This window comes from Cydia fagiglandana, chromosome 25 (assembly GCF_963556715.1).
Source record: "Cydia fagiglandana chromosome 25, ilCydFagi1.1, whole genome shotgun sequence".
NCBI classification, from domain to species: Eukaryota; Metazoa; Arthropoda; class Insecta; order Lepidoptera; family Tortricidae; genus Cydia; species Cydia fagiglandana.
This window is the reverse complement of record NC_085956.1, coordinates 6,241,228-6,261,167: the sequence shown is the minus strand read 5'-3', so window position 1 is coordinate 6,261,167 and position 19,940 is coordinate 6,241,228. Positions and strand designations below refer to the sequence as shown.

The 19,940-nt window shown below is 37.5% G+C and overlaps 2 protein-coding genes across 2 annotated transcripts in view; one reads left to right on the top strand and one right to left on the bottom strand.

The window, feature by feature from the left end:
* The window catches only part of LOC134677163 (neuropeptide SIFamide-like), a 162,999-nt gene that overhangs the window by 96,035 nt on the left and 47,024 nt on the right, over positions 1 to 19,940 (top strand). The gene's annotated exons all lie outside the window — the stretch shown is intronic.
* LOC134677126 (unconventional myosin-Va) overlaps positions 1 to 19,940 on the bottom strand; it is an 81,818-nt gene that overhangs the window by 18,857 nt on the left and 43,021 nt on the right. Inside the window, exons 25-33 of the mRNA XM_063535584.1 lie at positions 19,419 to 19,497; positions 18,717 to 18,812; positions 17,074 to 17,182; positions 16,073 to 16,216; positions 14,295 to 14,374; positions 9,665 to 9,697; positions 8,200 to 8,309; positions 6,437 to 6,544; positions 5,356 to 5,455 (exon numbers count right to left, since the gene is read on the bottom strand). Coding sequence (XP_063391654.1) covers positions 5,356 to 5,455; positions 6,437 to 6,544; positions 8,200 to 8,309; positions 9,665 to 9,697; positions 14,295 to 14,374; positions 16,073 to 16,216; positions 17,074 to 17,182; positions 18,717 to 18,812; positions 19,419 to 19,497 — 859 coding nt within the window. The remainder of the gene's footprint in view (positions 1 to 5,355; positions 5,456 to 6,436; positions 6,545 to 8,199; positions 8,310 to 9,664; positions 9,698 to 14,294; positions 14,375 to 16,072; positions 16,217 to 17,073; positions 17,183 to 18,716; positions 18,813 to 19,418; positions 19,498 to 19,940) is intronic.

Genomic DNA, 19,940 nt, shown 5'->3' with positions numbered 1-19,940 from the left:
CAGTTGCGTTTCGATCGCTACGGAGCGTAAGCGATCGGCATCTTGGCTACGCGGCCTGGGCGTAAGAATACGGCTACGGTATCCCCTGCCTGTCGTAAAAGGCGACTAAAAGGGTTCTCGGGGTCGGAGACGGTCGCAGCTAGGGACTGAAAAAAGAGGAGACCAACAAAGGGGCATAGCGCTAGGACGGCACTGGCGCGTTCACTGGAGATCCCAGAGCCGTCCGAAATGCGCCGAGGAGGACAACTGGGAGGTTTTTAGTCGGTGAAAGTCCGACATAACCTCCGCGCTGTCCCTGCGGTGCGGAGGTATCCATAACGGATTTTCCTCCTGTAGTGTATGCGATTATGCGAGTAGCTTAAATAGCATACATACGCCGTCTCGTGTGTCCTTGTGTTGGCTGCAATGCCATAAAAAAGTAACTGTCACTGTCTATGGTACGATGGCCGCGGGCTGTACGATTGCTGTTGTGGAAGTGAAGTTATATTGTGTTTGCGAGGGCATTGCCGAGCCGGTGTTTATGTTTAGGTGTTACATAGTTACATAACTACTAATTTAACAAACACTATAAGTGGCGACGAGAAAAAGGTAAGCTTTAATGCTAAAATCTCAAGGAAGGGGATCACCGGTCTCTGTACAAAATTAAAGTTATAATTGCATTCCAAAATTAAAATTATTTCGTTATTTTGCGTAGCTTCGTATACAAAACATTATTTTTACAATATATTCGATCGTTTGTAACATTAAATTCCATACATTATGATGTAATTGGGGTTTTTAATGCAAATGCGAGGTTTGTTTACCCGGCTCGTATATAAACAAAGTAAGGAACCTGGACAGCGTAAATACCTAGTAACAGTGTTTCATTCTGGGATTTCTACAATCTTATTACATTTATACGTTAACATTGCATTTAACTTGTAGTTTTTCTTTCCTCCTGCTATTAAGTAGTTAAAAAATAAGTTGTCCATATTCACTCATAATGACAAGACAAGTACTGCTAGTTACCTACAGATACAAAATGATTCCCGGGTTGTTATAAAAACATTTATTTTAATGGTAATTATATTATAAGAATACAGTATTTAAAACACTGGTCTAATTAAGGCAAATCATTTCATTAACTGTATATGGGTCATACCATATGGGTGTAAGAAACAATATTTTCTGTGAGTTCCATACATATCTATTATCTGATGAATTATAATTACACAGTGAGCCTCTAAATAATCACACCATAAGAAACATGTACTGCATATTTTTTAAATTTCAACTTAACTGACAGTGAACAGCGGACAGAATGGCGCAAACGTGTTGTGGAGGGTCGCTAGTTTTGTAATGAAACCGAAATGGTTCGCCACACTCGCTGATAAGAGGTAAAAAAAAAAAGGACGACAAGGTGTCTCAGTACCGGTTTCCACAAACTTCTCTTGTCGAACCTGTAGTAGACCATGTTGGTCTCGCATCGGTCTATTCAGCCACCAAAAAATGGTGTTTCACCGGTGACACCATAAAGTGAAAAGGCCTATGATGATGATGATGATGATGGTGAAATAGAAATCAAGGTATAAATGTTCTATTTTGGTTGAAATGGGTTTGTCTCAAATAATAAGTAAACATTTATTTTACTTTTATTTAACTTGCAAGGTAAGATATACATATGTATCCGTTTTACATTTTGTTACCTCGCCTTGAAATAAAGAAATAAATAAATATGATATAACTATGTATGTTGTAACTATGTATGTATGTTTGTAGGGGTCAAACTTGCCAGATAAATTGGACCCTTTTATCATTGTTCGAATAAGCTTGAACACCACATGCATGTGTATGTTGGGTGGCAATGTGGTATTGTGGTGCCATCGAGCTGGTCTCGTTATGAAGACGGGAAGTGGCATATAGACTTTGTTTTGAATTGTGATAAATAAAAAAAAAATAAAAAAATGTGAATTATGATACAACATAACCTGATTATATTTGGGTTTGTCTGAATTCTGAATTGTCTCAACAAGTGTTACTTAGTTGCCTGTTGGAAGAGGGTTGCAGTCGGCTATATAGAATTATACCAAAACAAAAAAATAAATGAATTTTTCCAAAAATAAATAAATAAAAGAATAACTTATAAAACCTTTTAGTAATTAAAATAAGTTATCATTACCTCTATTAGAAAATATCTGGTAGTTCAAATGAATGCCTCCATTAAATTGGAATTGGTTAACATAACCCCCATTAAATTAGGATATATCTGGTAGTTCAAATGAATGCCTTCATTAAATTGGATTTGATTAAAATAACCTCCATTAAATTAGGAAATATCTGGTAGTTCAAATGAATGCCTCCATATAATTGGAATTGATTAACATAACCTCCATTAAATTAGGAAATATCTGGTAGCTCAAATGAATGCCTCCATTAAATTGGAATGGGTTGACAGCCGCCATTAAATTGGAAAATGTCTGGGTTGACAGCCGCCATTAAATTGGAAAATGTCTGGTAGTTCAAATGAATGCCTCCATTAAATTGGAATGGGTTGACAGCCGCCATTAAATTGGAAAATGTCTGGGTTGACAGCCGCCATTAAATTGGAAAATGTCTGGTAGTTCAAATGAATGCCTCCATTAAATTGGAATGGGTTGACAGCCGCCATTAAATTGGAAAATGTCTGGGTTGACAGCCGCCATTAAATTGGAAAATGTCTGGTAGTTCAAATGAATGCCTCCATTAAATTGGAATGGGTTGACAGCCGCCATTAAATTGGAAAATGTCTGGTAGTTCAAATGAATGCCTCCATTAAATTGGAATTGGTTGACAGCCCCCATTAAATTGGAAAAGGTCTGGTAGTTCAGATGAATACCTCCATTAAATTGGAACGGGTTGACAACCTTCATTAAATTGAGAACAGTCTGATGGGTCACCTATTGGTTACCAACAAATTTGATATTTCAGGTTGCATTAAAGTGATTACATAGATATCATGATCAACAACCATCGCTGACCCTGGAAGGGTTAGATTTGGAAGGCGACCGAAGTTCCATCGGCAGCAAATAGGAGAGATGGAAGAGGTCATTGTTCATAATATCTGAACGCGGCGGACGTCACTGATAAATTAGAAATACATATACGAGGATAAAAACAAGGAAACCTAGATTAGAAACAAGAAGACGAAGAAGTTAATGCTATTTACAATAGAGTCAATAGAAATAATAAAATATATGGTACTTACAGAACTAAAAGGGAAGGGACACACATCAATAATAATATAAACTCTTGTGGACGTTGTGGAAATAAAAATCATTAAATGCATTACAAAGATTGCCCTACACTAGGAAAAACTTGTTTTATATGTGGAAAAATGGGACATTTTCGCCAATTCTGTGGTATGAAAAGGCACTCAAATATGAACACAAGAGGAAACAAAAAAGCTAGAGAAGAAGTAGGTTACATTTTCTAATATGTATTGATTGACAAATATTGCTGGTTAATTCTGGTTGTAAACCGAACCTTATTACTGTACAAAAATTGGAAACCTTGAATAGTTTAGAAGCTAGAGCAATTAACCAAACGTCCATCACAACCAAATTTCATATGAATATGTCACGTCACAACCATTTCCTAAGCTTACAACTGCTAGCTATGTTAATTTCCTACATTCGTTTGAATTGGTAGTTGCAGTTAGTTGTATTTTATAAAATTGTTGATGTATTGTTATTATTTTTGCTTGTATGTAAATTCATGTTCACGTGTAAAAGTGCCCTTGTGGCCTATTTGCTGAATAAATGTTGAAGTTTGAATTCAGACAGCTCTAGCAGGTTGTAAGGGAGGAGTTTTGATCGTTCTGTGTAGAGTGTAATATCATTGTTTAGTACTTATGTTGGCCCTATATGAATGAGTGAAATGTTTCAAATTTAGTCATTTAGGATGGAGACAAAGGACTTTCAAGAAAGTCTAATGGAGTACCTAATGTACCTATTAAGATATAAATTATATTATATTAGCGTATTAATGTATGTAGGTACAGCCTCATTCATCCACAGAAAAAAAAAACTGTTCATTAGATGGCAGAACAGGAACAAACTTCCATCGATTGATAGACTTAAAAGCACTGATGTTGATCTGGATGTGCGTGAGCGAAGATACAAAAAGAAAAGGGGTAAGAGTATGAGTCTAGCTGAAAGAGATAGAGTATATATGTTAAGAATATGGATAAAGGAAATAAATTCAGATCGAACTACAACCCAACACCTCATACTGTACAGAGTTTTAATAGAGGTGATGTATCTGTGGAGAATTATGTAACAGGGCAGATACTCAGAAGGAATATGGTTCATCTGAAAAGTGGGAAGATGTTCAGAGGAACGATCAGGAAGAAGGAACTAATAGAGAACACAATGATAGTGATAATGAGCGAATGTAGCTGTGATTTAATGTGCCATGATTTGGTTATTTGTTTCTGGGTTGTGGTTGTAATGCTGTTAATTAGTATGTACTTTCATACTTTATAAATATAATATGTACCTGATTTATCTGTTTCAAAAGTACATATAATATGTTTCGTTACTGTTTAATTTGGAAGACTGATTCTAGTATTGTACCTAGTAATATATTTGCTGTGGTCATAAAGCTCTTGTTGTTAATTATCTAATTTAACTTCAAGGGAGGGATGTAGTGTATGCGATTATGCGAGTAGCTTAAATAGCATACATACGCCGTCTCGTGTGTCCTTGTGTTGGCTGCAATGCCATAAAAAAGTAACTGTCACTGTCTATGGTGCGATGGCCGCGGGCTGTACGATTGCTGTTGTGGAAGTGAAGTTATATTGTGTTTGCGAGGGCATTGCCGAGCCGGTGTTTATGTTTAGGTGTTACATAGTTACATAACTACTAATTTAACAAACACTATACCTCCCAATAAAATAGGGCCCAATAAAAAATACGACGTCGTTATACGTCGTGTCAACGTTGCGGCGCCGCAACGTGGAAATCTAAGATGTGCATTGATTGATTCACGACACGATATGGGATTCCAACCCGGGACCATCAGCTTCACGGGCAGGGCCACTACCCACTAGCACAGAATAAATAATAGTACTAGGTACAGAAGACTCACTCTCTAACAAAACGCGTCTGTTACGATCAGCACAGATATGGCCGCTAGGTACCACGCGCGGCTTACCCCGGCTATTTATCGTTACGTATGTAGCCGGCATTATGGCTTTCCCCAAAATTGGGGTGGAACGGATGTACTTTTAGCTACCTGTAGCGAAGCGACGAAATCGCAGAGTGAGCCACACCTGTCACTAGGCCAGACCGGTCGTCAATATGAATAATACTCAACATTTTGCAGCAGCAATCGTACCTGCAAAGCGAGACTTTCAGCCGCCAATTTGATGATCTCGTTCTGAGCGAATTCCTGCTGCTTGTTCTTCGGCTCCTGACTGAGCTCCACACTCAACAACCTGCGTTACATAATTAAATTAGGAAACTTCAAGAATTGACAGCAATCGAATTTAAACTGTTGTTATACATACTATCATTGAATAATTTTACGGTTTAGACTAAACTGCAAAACGTAATTCAAGACCAAAAAAAGTTTAAAATGTTGCCACTTTTTTACTACCGCGTCTTGTAATTATGTAAAAATAAGTAAATAAAAGTACTTTTTTAAATCGTAGGAGTAAAATTACTAATAAATAAATTATCTTAGCGTGATTATTTATCAAAAGGAATTTACTATTTTACAAAATGAGTAATATTGCAGTGGCAACATTGTCTTACTTTTTTTGGTCTTGAATTACGTTTTGCAGTATAGCTTGTTTATAGTCACTCACGCAGCACAACACTAGCAGCGCATGACGCGCGAGTGACTAAAAACAAGTTAGTCTGAACCGTAAAATTAAAAAGAATAGATAGTATAGTCCTGTCATAGTAATTTTGTAGTCACAGTAAATTTACTGCCCATCTATCGACACACGACTAAAACTCAAAATAAAAACGTATAAAATTATCAAACAAATGTATACATATGGATAAATGATTATTATTTTTATATCATTTTGATCCATGTTCATTCACTCATATCTATGTGTTAAAATTGTTAAATATAAAACGGTGTCGTCACGTCATCTAGCCGAGCATAGGCTAAAGGTGTGTGCGGCATCTATCCGAGAATGACATTTTCTTGATTTCCGTGGCACGTTTTTTCCTTAGACTTTATTCATCTTATACTAAGTTACATATGAGTCGCTTAACTTCAAACTCGGGTAAATCCATCTGTCAGATTATGCGATTTTGGTATTAAGAAAACGTAATAGGGTAGATATTTGCTGAGAGGGTCCAATGGATTTACCCGAGTTTGAAGTTAAGCGACACATATGTCTTTGGTAAAATTATTCAAAGATTGACAGTAAATTAGCCTTAAAAGGAAATGTTATACTTACTTTTGATATTTCTCATTCTCCTCCCTCAGGCGGTCGATCTCGGCCTTCGTCTTCGATATGTGATCCGAATAGAACTTCTTCTCGGCCATAAGCTCTTCTTGCAATTGCCTGCAATTATAAAAGCAATAGTAACATCGTGAGGAATCCTGCATACACATCTGCGAAGACATTCAAAGGTGTATGTGAAGTCCCCAATCGGCATTGGGCTAGCGTGGGGACTATAGCCCAAGCCCTCTCGCGAGAGAGGGCCTGTGCCCAGCAATGGGACGTATATAGACTGAGTTATGTGTTATTATTTAGTAGTAATAGCAAGCCAACATACTATTAGTAGACCTTATATTTGTGCAATAAAATGCACACATCACATAGTCAGTCATCAGACAGATAGAATATTCAAACCTTTGAATAATAACTTATCATTTTACCCATTCTAATGATAAAAGTCAATGATGATCTGATATTTATCGCTGTAATAGGCTACATTCCTACTAGTCAAATCAGCTTCTTTTTTAGAACTGTCAAAACGATTTTCTAATATGGAATTTATATGAAAACTAATGTAGTGACGTCACGGTAAACTCACCTACTTTTTATATTTCAATCCGATTTATTAAATACAAATTGTGTTTAAAAATAGCTGCTATCTATGTTTTTCTAATAATTATCTGATGCTTTATTTCGTGCACGGTTTGAAATAATTTATTTTAAGTACTGGAAACATTCCTATTATCATGTAATATTAGGATCTAGTTAGAGAAGATTTTCTAGAATGCATATTCAGTCACTTTACAGTGACGCCTAAACTATTTAATTAAAGCCTCTTGTCTTCAAGCGATTTCGAACTCTATAGCTAGAGAAATAAAATTGAAATTGTGTCACACACCTGTTGATGAAAACTATAGCCAACTTGCCAAGATCATTGAAACGAATGATTTTAAGTCTACGATCTATATTAGCATACCCCGGCGTTTATTGTAAGATACTTTAATTCAGAGTTACAAAACTATAATTTAAAAACCGGGCAAGTGCGAGTCGGACTCGCGCACGAAGGGTTCCGTACCATAATGAAAAAAAAAACAAAAACAAAAAAAAGCAAAAAAAAACGGTCACCCATCCAAGTACTGACCCCTCCCGACGTTGCTTAACTTTGGTCAAAAATCACGTTTGTTGTATGGGAGCCCCATTTAAATCTTTATTTTATTCTGTTTTTAGTATTTGTTGTTATAGCGGCAACAGAAATACATCATCTGTGAAAATTTCAACTGTCTAGCTATCACGGTTCGTGAGATACAGCCTGGTGACAGACGGACGGCCGGACGCACGGACGGACGGACGGACGGACAGCGAAGTCTTAGTAATAGGGTCCCGTTTTACCCTTTGGGTACGGAACCCTAAAAGTATGTAGAAGGTAGAAATCTCCAAATGTCCTTAGAAATGTTGGAACAGTTTCTTTTTTACAGTTTTTACCTATTTTTTGACTAGTGTAAAACATTCCCGTACCTAAAAGCCCGATGTATGTATATCAGTAACATTAACTTTGCCTTGTGTCTCATATTCTAACTCCCTTTTCATAAAACTTTACGGGCTTGATTTAGTTAAATTATGTTTTATCTCTTTCTTGCAAATACATAAGTCAAAATGGCAGATAAAGACAGACGATTATTAGCTAATTGAGGCTCGTAGCGCGTTTATGAATAAGCGGGTAAGTCTTCAAGCGATTTCCAACTCTACAGTTACAGGAATAAAGTTGATATTGCACTCACCTGTTGATGCCCTTCTGCGTTTCGTATGCCGTAGCCAACTCGCCATCTTCGTTGACGATGTCCACATCGGACCCGTAGCTGGACGTCGTGAGCGACTTCAAGTTCACCGTCTATACGAATAAGGTTCAAATTGTAATGACATACCGAATTTATAGATAGACTGGCTATGTAAGACTTCTTCCATACGTTGACAGAGGAACTCAAAATATAATGTCAAGATAATAAAAAATACCCTCCCATAGGAAATGGACCAGTCAAAATGTATGATCAGCCAAATTATTTTTGCGATTTCGGGATTGGTCCCATTGTAAAAGTTGCTCGGTATAATCCCAAAACCTCCCTGGCAACGGGAATGCAGTTACTTTTTGGCCACCCTATTTACCGATATATTGTATCTATAATTCTGTATCTTAGAAGTTTACTTTTTCTAATGATACTTTCTGTCTTTCACTGCAAGGTCTATGCAAGGTAGCTTAGTCCGACTGTTAACTGTCTTTATCGAATAAAGAAACAAGACCGGAGTGATCCCATAAGTGTTCCGTAAACAAAGTTTTGTACGGAACACTAAAAATGGAAAGTCTTACATAAACCCAACCAAGTTTACTTTTAATACTAATTAAATGTGACGTTCCACGGAAAAAGGTACCTTATGGCGGCCGGCGCTTACGTCGCATGGCGACGCAATAATATTGGAGCGGCGTTAATAATAGCGTAAGCGCCAACCGCCATAAGGTACCTTTACCCGAGGGACGACACAAATTGACTATCATTCGTATTGAAATTAATCGTAAAATAACAATATTGAATTAAAAATAAACTAAATACCATGCAATGTTCGCAAAAGAAGGCGTGGGTGGAAAAATAACGGATTAGTAAAAACATTCAAATAATCAATAAAATAACTTAAATAACATTAGTTTGACTAACGAAAGCTTAAAAATAACCCGTGAATTCTTATTACGGGGCTAATAGAAACATAGGAGTCGACGGGGCTATTAGAAACAGAGGTACATTGAATCGGTATGTATGTATTCAACATAGTAATAAAGTATATTTTGCCCAATCCAGTCCAATGAAGTCCAGGCGGTCTAGCATGATTGCGTTCTCCCGCGCGACTCCATACATCTAGCGCGACACCAAGTATGGACTCGCGCGCGAGAACGCAATCATGCTAGACCGCCAGATAAAATATCTCACAACTTGTAGTTAATAAAATAAAGGAACTAAACAGTCACGGGATCCAATGTATCCACATAAAAACAATACCACGTAATTTAATATGACAGATTTAAAAGTTTAGCCATATGCAAAAAATCAGGCCAAATTTTAGAAATCATTCAAATAATATCGTGCAAAACCTGTAAATAAATACACAATCGATACAAATAATGAACACCATGCAAAATAAGATCAATAATCGTACGATGGGTAGCAGACGTCTTTATGTTTCTTTTGTTTTACTCACGACATTTTTCAGAGTTTGGAACCATTGCGGTTTCTGTCAGGAAAAGGAATATTGTCAAAATAGAAACTTGAAATTTTTTTCGACATTTTCTAAACACTTATTTTGATAATTTAACTATAAATAAGTAGATAAGGGGTGAGTTTGACCGGTAAGAATACATTTATTAATGACCGCGTTTAAAACTGTAAGATTAAATGGGAAATATAGACCCTTCTCAACATCTGTCTAATTTTTCAATTAAGAAAAGGCACTCATCAAAGTCACCCCATTTATAAAAATAAGACCCAAAATTCTTGTTTTGTGGAAACTGAATGAAATGAAAATATACAATCAACCTTAGCCCTGTTTCATACTTATGTAATGTAGCAGTATTTCACTCAATAGAAATTACAATAATAATACTAAAACATATATATTTTTTTTTGAATTTTTAAAGATATTCTGAAGTAACATTAAATAAATCTAACTGCACTATACTAAGAGCTGGGGGCTACCTCGCACAACGTATCAGCATTGGGACACAGCGAGGAAATGCCGCCAGCATTCTTGGTACAATGCCTCAAGGGCCTATTTTAGATTTAAGCTACTTATTCATTTAGTTTAGTAGTACCATTGTACATATATTTTACGCAAATAAATGTTTAGTATATCCAGATCCAAAATAACTATACTAATTGAGAGATTTCGATCTGTTCTTTACCTTTTTAAAACCTTGTACGAGATTGCTCCTGGCTAACGGCAAATCTAAATAAAGCATCTTCGAAATCTTAAGTTCATTCGAGTGGGGAACTTTCAGACGCCTACGCGTATATACTATAAGTTCCTGTTTAGGTGTTTCAACTTTTTGTATAGGTGTACCCACTTGTTGTGTTATTTCAACTTGTTCTATAGGAGTTTCGTGTTGCGTAGGTGTTTCAACTGTTAGTGGCCGTGTTTCAACATGTTGTGTAGGTGTTTCAACTGTTAGTGGCCGTGTTTCAACATGTTGTGTAGGTGTTTCAACTGTTAGTGGCCGTGTTCCAACATGTTGTGTATTTTCAACTTGTTCTGTAGAAGTTTCAACATGTTGGATAGTTATTTCAACTGGCAGCGACCGTATTTCAACTGGTTGTGTAGGAGACTCAACAGTATCTTTTTCTACATTCGTTGAATCTGTTTTAATTTCGCCCATTTTATTCAATATGAAATCTTTTTCACTGTCGAATAATAGTATAAACTCATGCATATGTTCGTGTTAAAAATAATGTATTAACTAATTCCAACTCAATCAATTTATATCAAAAAATAAGTTCACATTGCACATACGAATTTTGTTAAAATATTAAAGTAATTATAATTAATTGAAACACTGATCAAAGTCACCCCAGTTATAACTAAGCAGAAACTACATCTTTGCGCGAGTTTTAAAAATCGATATCTACACGTTATTACTGTCCAAACCTGGCCGGCAAATAAAAGTATGTACATTAAAAATGTGTCATGTTTGCTTCGCTATCAGGATGAGATAGATCATTTAGATCAAGATAAGACAGACGGACAGGTTATTTTAGCTGAGCTGTATGTAAACATAGGTAAACGCGGTGACCATTTATAATTTATTATTTTTTCGGCTTAAATAAATATTTTATATGTATTAAATAAACAAATTCTAACGGAATATATCGCGTACAATGAGTTTAAAATACATCCACAATAATGAATTATACGCGATCTAAATTATCAATAAAATATGCGTTCAATTCGTTATATTTCATGAATATATAGCGGTAACCGAAGACAATATCATTTTATATGTATTTTAAATCGTTTTTTAGAATATAATTATGAAGCGTTTGACTGTTGCGTATACTGTATTGCCGTCGAAATAAATTAGATTTTTTATGCGCCGGAGCAAAAAGGCTTGTATTTCAATGTATAATTTCGAATTAAAATATATCAAAGAATGTAAGGCAAAGTAGCTAGTAGGTACCTAAAGAGGAATTTAATTATTTATGAACTAAGCCGCTTCCGTTATACACCGTGTTTTTTTTTATTTCCGTTAATTTCAAGGGTGCATTCCTGAGCTTAAATCAAGTAACTTTCTCAAAGACACCGATGTTCTAATTAAGTCCATTTCGGAGATAATCAATAATTTATTTTTTTCCTATAAAGCCTCTACAAGCGTGTACACTTGCCTTAGGGCTGGTTTACATATTGATTAGTGTTTAGAATGAGTTCATACATTTGCTACTAAACTTAAGTACAATCTCGGTCGATTGATGTACGAAATGACATTGATATGTCACAGATTTCAATTGTTTGATTGAGTTGAATGTAATGCCCGTGTTACAACAACGCTATATGGTACATTTAATAACTTTTAAAACTTAATTTTTTTTACAAAAAAAGATTTTTTTTTTCAAAAACTAACTATGCCGTTTAGTTCTCTTAAACGTACTTAACCATACCCCGAAGTTAACGGAAATAAAAAAAAACACGTTATATATTTAAAATGCACATACCTTCATGTGTTAGCGCTGGATTCCTCTTTAATCACACGTGTGTACACATCATGTCACAGAGCAAAGAAAAATGACATAATCTAGACATGTGACGTTTGTGTGTAAGCAAAGGATTTACGAGATTTCAATGTTATTACTATCTGATTTTATTTTTATATTACTTGTGGCAACAGTTGAGTCATCGGTCTAGATCAGCGGTCGGCAACCTTTTGGCAGCCAAGGGCCACATAGTAGTTAACGAAGTTGACGCGGGCCGCACTTTGGTAATATTTATCAGACATTGTCGTTTGTCACTATTACATACAAAATAGCCAAAGCGGAACTCGGGCCGCAAGTGACAGTTTCACGAGCCGCATGCGGCCCGCGGGCCGCAGGTTGCCGACCGCTGCCGACCCGCCGCGATTTTAAAACATGACTTTATACGACGTGTTGCTATACCATTTATAAGTTCGTTTTTTTTAGCATTAGAAATAAGGTAAAAATCATGATGTGTCTTTTAATTGAAAACACATTTTTAAAATAAGTTACGGCAAATATGTAACAATTATGAATCTAATACGATCATTTATATTCTTCTGCTCTTATAAATAATAGTTACTGATTTTTAAAAAGCGTTTTTCAATTAAAAGACTTATCAAGACCGCTTACCTTCTTTCAAGTTCTTTGCTGCTAAAAAAACGAACTATAGCAAACATAATTAACATGACAGTTATGTTAATCGGTATTTTAGTAACAGACGTTTAAATAAGGGCATTAGACATTAAAGCAAGTTTTTGCTTCTCCATAATTTTTTTTTTAATTTATATCTACAATTTCTACACGTCGCAAGGATGACAGACAACCGATGGACTCACAGACTGACCACTTGGAAGGGACCATCAGGTACAAGAAAACAAGGCAAGCCCAAAGCGCGATGGACTGACGAAATAGTGAGACTGGCTGGTGATCAATGGATGCAAAAAGCTAATAATAGAGACGCTTGGAAATCACTAGAGGAGGCCTTCACCTTCGAGTAGCGAGGGGTTCTTACATTATTAGATACTATAAATTAAGTATAAAGATGTTAGAACGTAGAACTGTTTTGTAGAAATAGGTTTATTTAAAAGTGTGTAATTTTTTTTTTGTAAGAAATATAAGGCTTTTTTATTTTATTTTATTTTATTTATTTATTATCTACAATTTCATTCAGTTTCATCACAATATGTAAAGTAACACGGCAAAAGGTACCTTATTGCGGCTGGCGCTTACGTCGCATAGCTCCGCAATAATATTGGAGCGGCGTTAATAATAGCGTAAGCGCCAACCGCCATAAGGTACCTTTATCCGTGGGACGTCACATATGTAAAGTTACATACATAAGTTATGTTTCCTAAATAACTTTATCAGTTTATCACTATTATCAGCATATCACTTACCGTATTTATGACTTACCGTACTTTGAAATAAAGTTCAAAATCAGATAAGAAATATATTCACTCTACCTTATAAAGGCTTAATAAAATACAGAGAACGCCGGTTCAATCCCAGCCCTAGGCACTGGAGGCCATGGTCACTTATTTTTTCGTGTATGACATCTATTTAAGTAGCCCTACCACAAGTTGACACTTGAGTCGCTTAACTTCAAACTCGGGTAAATCCATCTGTCAGATTATGCCATTTGATTTTACAAAAGGTAACAAGGTAGATATTTGCTGACGAGAGGGTCAAATGGATTTACCCGAGTTTGAAGTTAAGCGACATATTTGACGTTTACGTTAGCGACTACGTAAACTCGATCGCAGTCTATCTCGCTCGCTCTAATACAGCGGTCGGCAACCTTTTAGCAGCGTAGGGCCACATAGCAGTTAACAAAGAGGACGCGGGCCGCACTTTGTTAGTATTTATGACTTTATCAGATATTGTCATATGTCAATATTACATACAAAATAGCCAGGGAGGCTCGCAGGCCGCAATGCAGCCCGCGGGCCGCTGGTTGCAGACCGCTGCTCTAATGTATTGGTGCGATAGAGGAAATGCGATCGAGTTCACGCAGACGCTAACGTAAATTATATATACGACATATACGAAATAATTATATATTTATTTCGTATATGACATCTATTTAAGTGTAAAACTAGTAATATACGTACGGTATTGGTAAGCACGCTCTTTAGCTGGATGCACTCGTCTCGACGTCTGTCCAGCTCTTTCTGCATTATGCCCAGTTGGTCTACAACAAAAGACATTGCTAACCTATCTACTCTGTATATTTAGGTATTTAAAAAAAAGTAAACAAATAATTTGTTTTGAATAATTTTACGGTTTAGACTCACTTGTTTTTAGTCACTCGCGCGACATGTTTCGGAGAGCCTAGGTCTCCTTTCTCAAGCACTAAGGGTTGTTTCATACGTACCACAACCACACGACAACCACAACCACAACACGTGGTCGGGCGCATATTTTGTATGTTTAATGAATAGTGGTACGTGTGAAACAACCCTAACAGTGCGAGCAGCGTTCACGACGGCCGTGTATCGCACGCGTACGACGCGGCGAGCCGCACTAGCCGCAGTACGCGATACACGGCCGTCGTGAACGCTGCTCGCACTGTTAGTGCTTGAGAAAGGAGACCTAGGCTCTCCGAAATATGTCGCGCGAGTGACTAAAAACAAGTGAGTCTAAACCGTAAAATTATTCAATGTTAGTATGTCTCACAACAGTTTAAATAATTTGTACATTTTCGGGTAGTTATAATATAACATTTATTGGTTAACCGACCAAATACAAAACTACCTGGATCAGTCACTGAACGACTCTCTACTGGCTTAAGGAGCCATTTCAGGGAAGATTTTATTTACTTTTATTTAAATGCCTAAAGATACAGACTATCCTCCTAAGACCCAGCCATACAAATGAAAAATGCAAATTTGCCACAGAAATTTGAACCTACAATGTAGGAAATAGAGTTGATTTTTAGTTGTTCAACAACTGAACGAAACAAAGCAAAAGCAACTCTGTTCAAATCGAATATGATTTAAATTTCATTGAACTGAATAAATACTATAGGTAGGACCTTGGGCCTAAGGAGGTTATAATTAAAGTCCATTCATACATCAGGGGACCGAAAATATTTTTTACAGTACATACGGTCCTATTTTTCCGCACTAGTGCGTAAAATAGCACTTTTCGTGCGATGTCAAAAGTTTAAAGGGCCATATGTACTGTAAAACGTTGTACGATACACGTGCGAATAGGTAATTCGCAACTCGTGTCGATTTAAAACACTCCCTTCGGTCGTGTTTTAATTTATCGCCACTCGTTTCGAATTTCCTCTTTTTCGCACTTGTATCGTAAATAACTATTTTCACCACACCAGCTCGGAAAGGCTTACGTTGTACTTCAAAAACCGATAGCAATGTTGCATTTTATCCACATGTGAGGCAAAGTAATCAAATGCAAATTTTGAGTTGTTTTCTTATGTTTGCTGGTAGAATTGACTTTTAAATGATGATTTTGGATAATAAATATTTAATAACATTCATTTGGATTTGATTGGTTTTGATTTTGTTAGATATTTTACATTTAATATTTGCTTCGGGTTGGTGTGGTGAAAAATGTTGTGTTTCACTCTGGGGCAAATTTTGTTTAACCCTCGTGCTTTGAAACCCTCGCAACACTCAAGATTCCATTTTTTGAACCACTCGATACGCTCGTGGTTCAATTTTGGAATCTTTCGCTTGCTCGGGTATCAATATTAGCACGAGCGGTTAAACAACTTTGCCTATACTGTATGTAAATAGTACTAACTACCTAGGAAAGAAACTGTACCTACTTAAAATGTTTGGAAATAAAGAGCTTTATTATTATTATTATATTGTTTGGAGATATCGGCCATGTACAATTACAATTGTACTCGTACAGTCCTTACCTATAACTTCCTTGGTGAGTAGAGTGGTATCGCCAGCGGAGCGCAGCCGGTCGAGATGTTCTCGAAGCTTCTTGTTTTCTATCTCGAGTTCTTCCACTTTGAAGCGATCCAGGTTGGGATTGGTGGGGGGTGAGGACAGGCGATCTGTTATACAGAAAAAACACGTTAGGTCCCCAAACTGTTAGGTTAGGTCACAGAATAAATAATAGTACTAGGTACAGAAGACTGACTCTCTAACAAAACGCGTCTGTTACGATCAGCACAGATATGGCCGCTAGGTGGCGACAGCGCCACGCGCGGCTTATCGCAAACCCCAAAATTGGGGTGGAGCGGATGTACTTTTAGCTACCTGTAGCAAAGCGACGAAATCGCGGAGTGAGCCACGCCTGGAGGTTAGGGAATTGCGTTAGAATCTAAATAAATCCATATTTAGTGTAACAATACTAGCGTCTACAGCGTAGAACTTGGTAAAATAAATAAATAACATTGTGCTACCAAAATCAGTACACAAAACATATATTTTTATTCATATTTTTCTAAGGCCCACTTGCACCATTCCACTAACCCGGGGTAAACCGGTTAAACCTGGCGTTACCATGGTTACCAGTACAATTTGACACTAGGTTAACGGTTTAACCGCTTAATCCCAGGTTAGTGAAATGGTGCAAGTGGGCCTAAGACAGATTGTAAAGTAGCTAACACACTATCGCACCGCACCAAGGTCATAGAGGGACGCACCCATAAGTAAGAGGGAGAAAGAGATATCGCTTTCTTCCTCTTACTTATGGGTGCGTCCCTCTATGACCTTGGTGCGGTGCGATAGTGTGTTAGCTACTTAAACCTGTTCTACTGTAGTCTGTCAATAATAAGTATTTGTAGTGTAGTATTTTCAATGTAAATTCAATGTTGACGTGTAAAAGTGCCCTTGTGACCTATTTTCTGAATAAATGTTAATGTTTGTTTGATGTTTGATGTTTGTTTAAAATCTAAAAAGTGCTTACTCATGAGACGCTCCTCCAAATCACTCGCTCGTTTCGTAGTTCGCGACAATTCACTCTGTAAGGCGGATATCCTGTTCTGCATTCGCAGCACCAATCCAGCATCCGCGATCTGCAAAAAATATATTCCTATAGTTCGTTTTTTTTAGCATTAGAAAGAACTTGAAAGAAGGTAAGCGATTTTGGCATGTATTTTAATTGAAAAACGCTTTTTAAAAATCAAAAACTATTACTTATGAAAGCAATAAGCAATATGAAAGCAGGAGAATATAAATGATCGTATTAGATACATAATTGTTACGTATTTGCCGTAACTATTAAAAGACACATCAAGATTGTTTGCCTAATTTCTAATGCTAAAAAAAAACCGGGCAAGTGCGAGTCTGACTCGCGCACGAAGGGTTCCGTACCATAAAGCAAAAAAAAAACAAAAAAAAGCAAAAAAAAAACGGTCACCCATCCAAGTACTGACCCCTCCCGACGTTGCTTAACTTTGGTCAAAAATCACGTTTGTTGTATGGGAGCCCCATTTAAATCTTTATTTTATTCTGTTTTTAGTATTTGTTGTTATAGCGGCAACAGAAATACATCATCTGTGAAAATTTCAACTGTCTAGCTATCACGGTTCGTGAGATACAGCCTGGTGACAGACGGACGGACGGACGGACGGACGGACGGACGGACGGACGGACGGACGGACGGACGGACAGCGAAGTCTTAGTAATAGGGTCCCGTTTTACCCTTTGGGTACGGAACCCTAATATAGGAATGTGCTGAAGCATATGATGATATTTTAACGGCCTCCTAGCCTAGTCGGTAGTGACCCTGCCTACGAAGCAGGAGGTCCCAGGTTCGAATCCTGGTAAAGGCATTTATTTGTGTGTTCATCACAAATATTTGTTCCTGAGTTATGGATGTTTTCTATGTATATAAGTATTATATATGTGTATATTATATATATCGTCGTCTAGTACCCACAACACAAGCCTTATTGAGCTTACTGTGGGACTAGGGTAATCTGTGTAAAATTGTCCTATAATTGTCCTAAAATATGATGGTATCATAATTACGGTCAACGTGGTTAAGACCGTCAATCAGATAAGACCGTCTACAAGCTGTTTCGTCGCTTCTAACTCTTGCGCTTGTATAACTCCAATAACAAACGGTCGGTAGAGCAGAACGTGGAGCTCTTTCTTACGAGAGTTCTTGCCTTTTGACGGACTTACCGACCAAAATGTTTATATGACGGTCTTCTCCACATAAGCAAGTATGGCTTACAACAACATTTAATTAAAAAAAAAACAATACAAACAGAATATTGAAAATATTTTATAACAGTAACTCTGAAGGAATTAAGGCATTCACTGCCAGGGGGCGTGGCCTAGGAACAAACTTGTATGACGGTGGACGCACATGTGCGTCGGGGGCAGTGAATGTGTTAAGAATGCGTAGCACTCTGGTGTGTGCGTTAGGGGCTATTCATAAATTACGTCATTTCAAATTAAGGGGGGGGTCTGGACATCGGATGATGGCAGCATGACGTACGAGGAAACGGGGTCATTCGAAGCATGAATTTTGGATGATTTTAGGAGGGGGGGGGGGGGTCAAAAATCGATGACGTAATTTATGGACAGCCCCTTAGGTACCGGCATAGGTCCGTTGTGAGCGCCGGCCGACCAGTTGACGGCCTCGAGAGCGGGCCGGGAGTTCTCCACAGAACGCACTGACCCGTACCCGAAGTCCTGTAATATACATTACATTACATCAAAGTTCCACATAACACCATATAACACTAGACCCTGCTGCTATGAAATAATTTTCTTAAAAGTAGTTTATATAATACTGATTTCTGTGCCGTCTTTAACATGCGGGCACACAGGGCCCGTGCCCAGGGCATCCTCGGGGCAGGACAGACAGTAACAGTATATTTGATTACCCATAAGATCATTGCATAAAAATGTTAGTTTAATTAGTGTAAGAGTAAAAACACCAGAACACCACTTAATACAATATTTATTATGGTATCACAAATATGAGAGTATAGGTCTGAAAATAATATGCAACGACGCTCTCTCGCAAAACCAATCTGAGATGGACCTCTAGTGAATCACCTCTAGTGATGGGGCATACCGGTTATGGTAGTGATGTAAATTAGCTTTGTTCACTTTCCAAAGGGCCTCAAATTCTTGTGTGCCCAGGGGCCCCAGCATAGTTTAAGACGGCCCTGACTAATTTTAATAAGGTATATCACAATCATCCTATTATTTATTTATATTAAACTTTATTGCTGTTTGTACGTGCGTTAAGGACACAGCTATAAGTTAGAGCGAGACACAAACGACACTCACATCTTCAACCGTCGTCTCCTGTTGAGAGTTGTTGCTGGCGTCAGAGAGAGAACGCCTGTGTTCTTTCGTCGCGGGTGCCCTGAAAAAAGAATTGGTTCACATTACTAAAACTCGATACCTACGGGCAGGCAAGGCTCACTCCGCGATTTCGTTGCTTTGCAACAGGTAGCTACAAGTACATCCGTTCCACACCAATTTTGGTGGCTAGCGATAAACCGCGCGTGGCGCTGGCGCCACCTAGCGGCCATATCTGTCCTGATCGTAACGGACGCGCTTTGTTAGAGAGTGAGTCTTCTGTACTATTTAGTGATCCAAAGGACTCTAGCCTTTTAGCTTTTTTTTTAGGGCTCGCCTCATCTCTGGACGCCTAATAGGCTAAAAGCCTATTTAGCTCTTTAGCCCCCGACCCTAGTTCTATTTAAGATCCTAAACTCTTGGGGCTTATTAAGCTTTAATAACCTTATTAAGCCGGTCGGGGCAAAAGAGCTAAATAGGCTTTTAGCCTTTTAGGCGTCAAGAGAT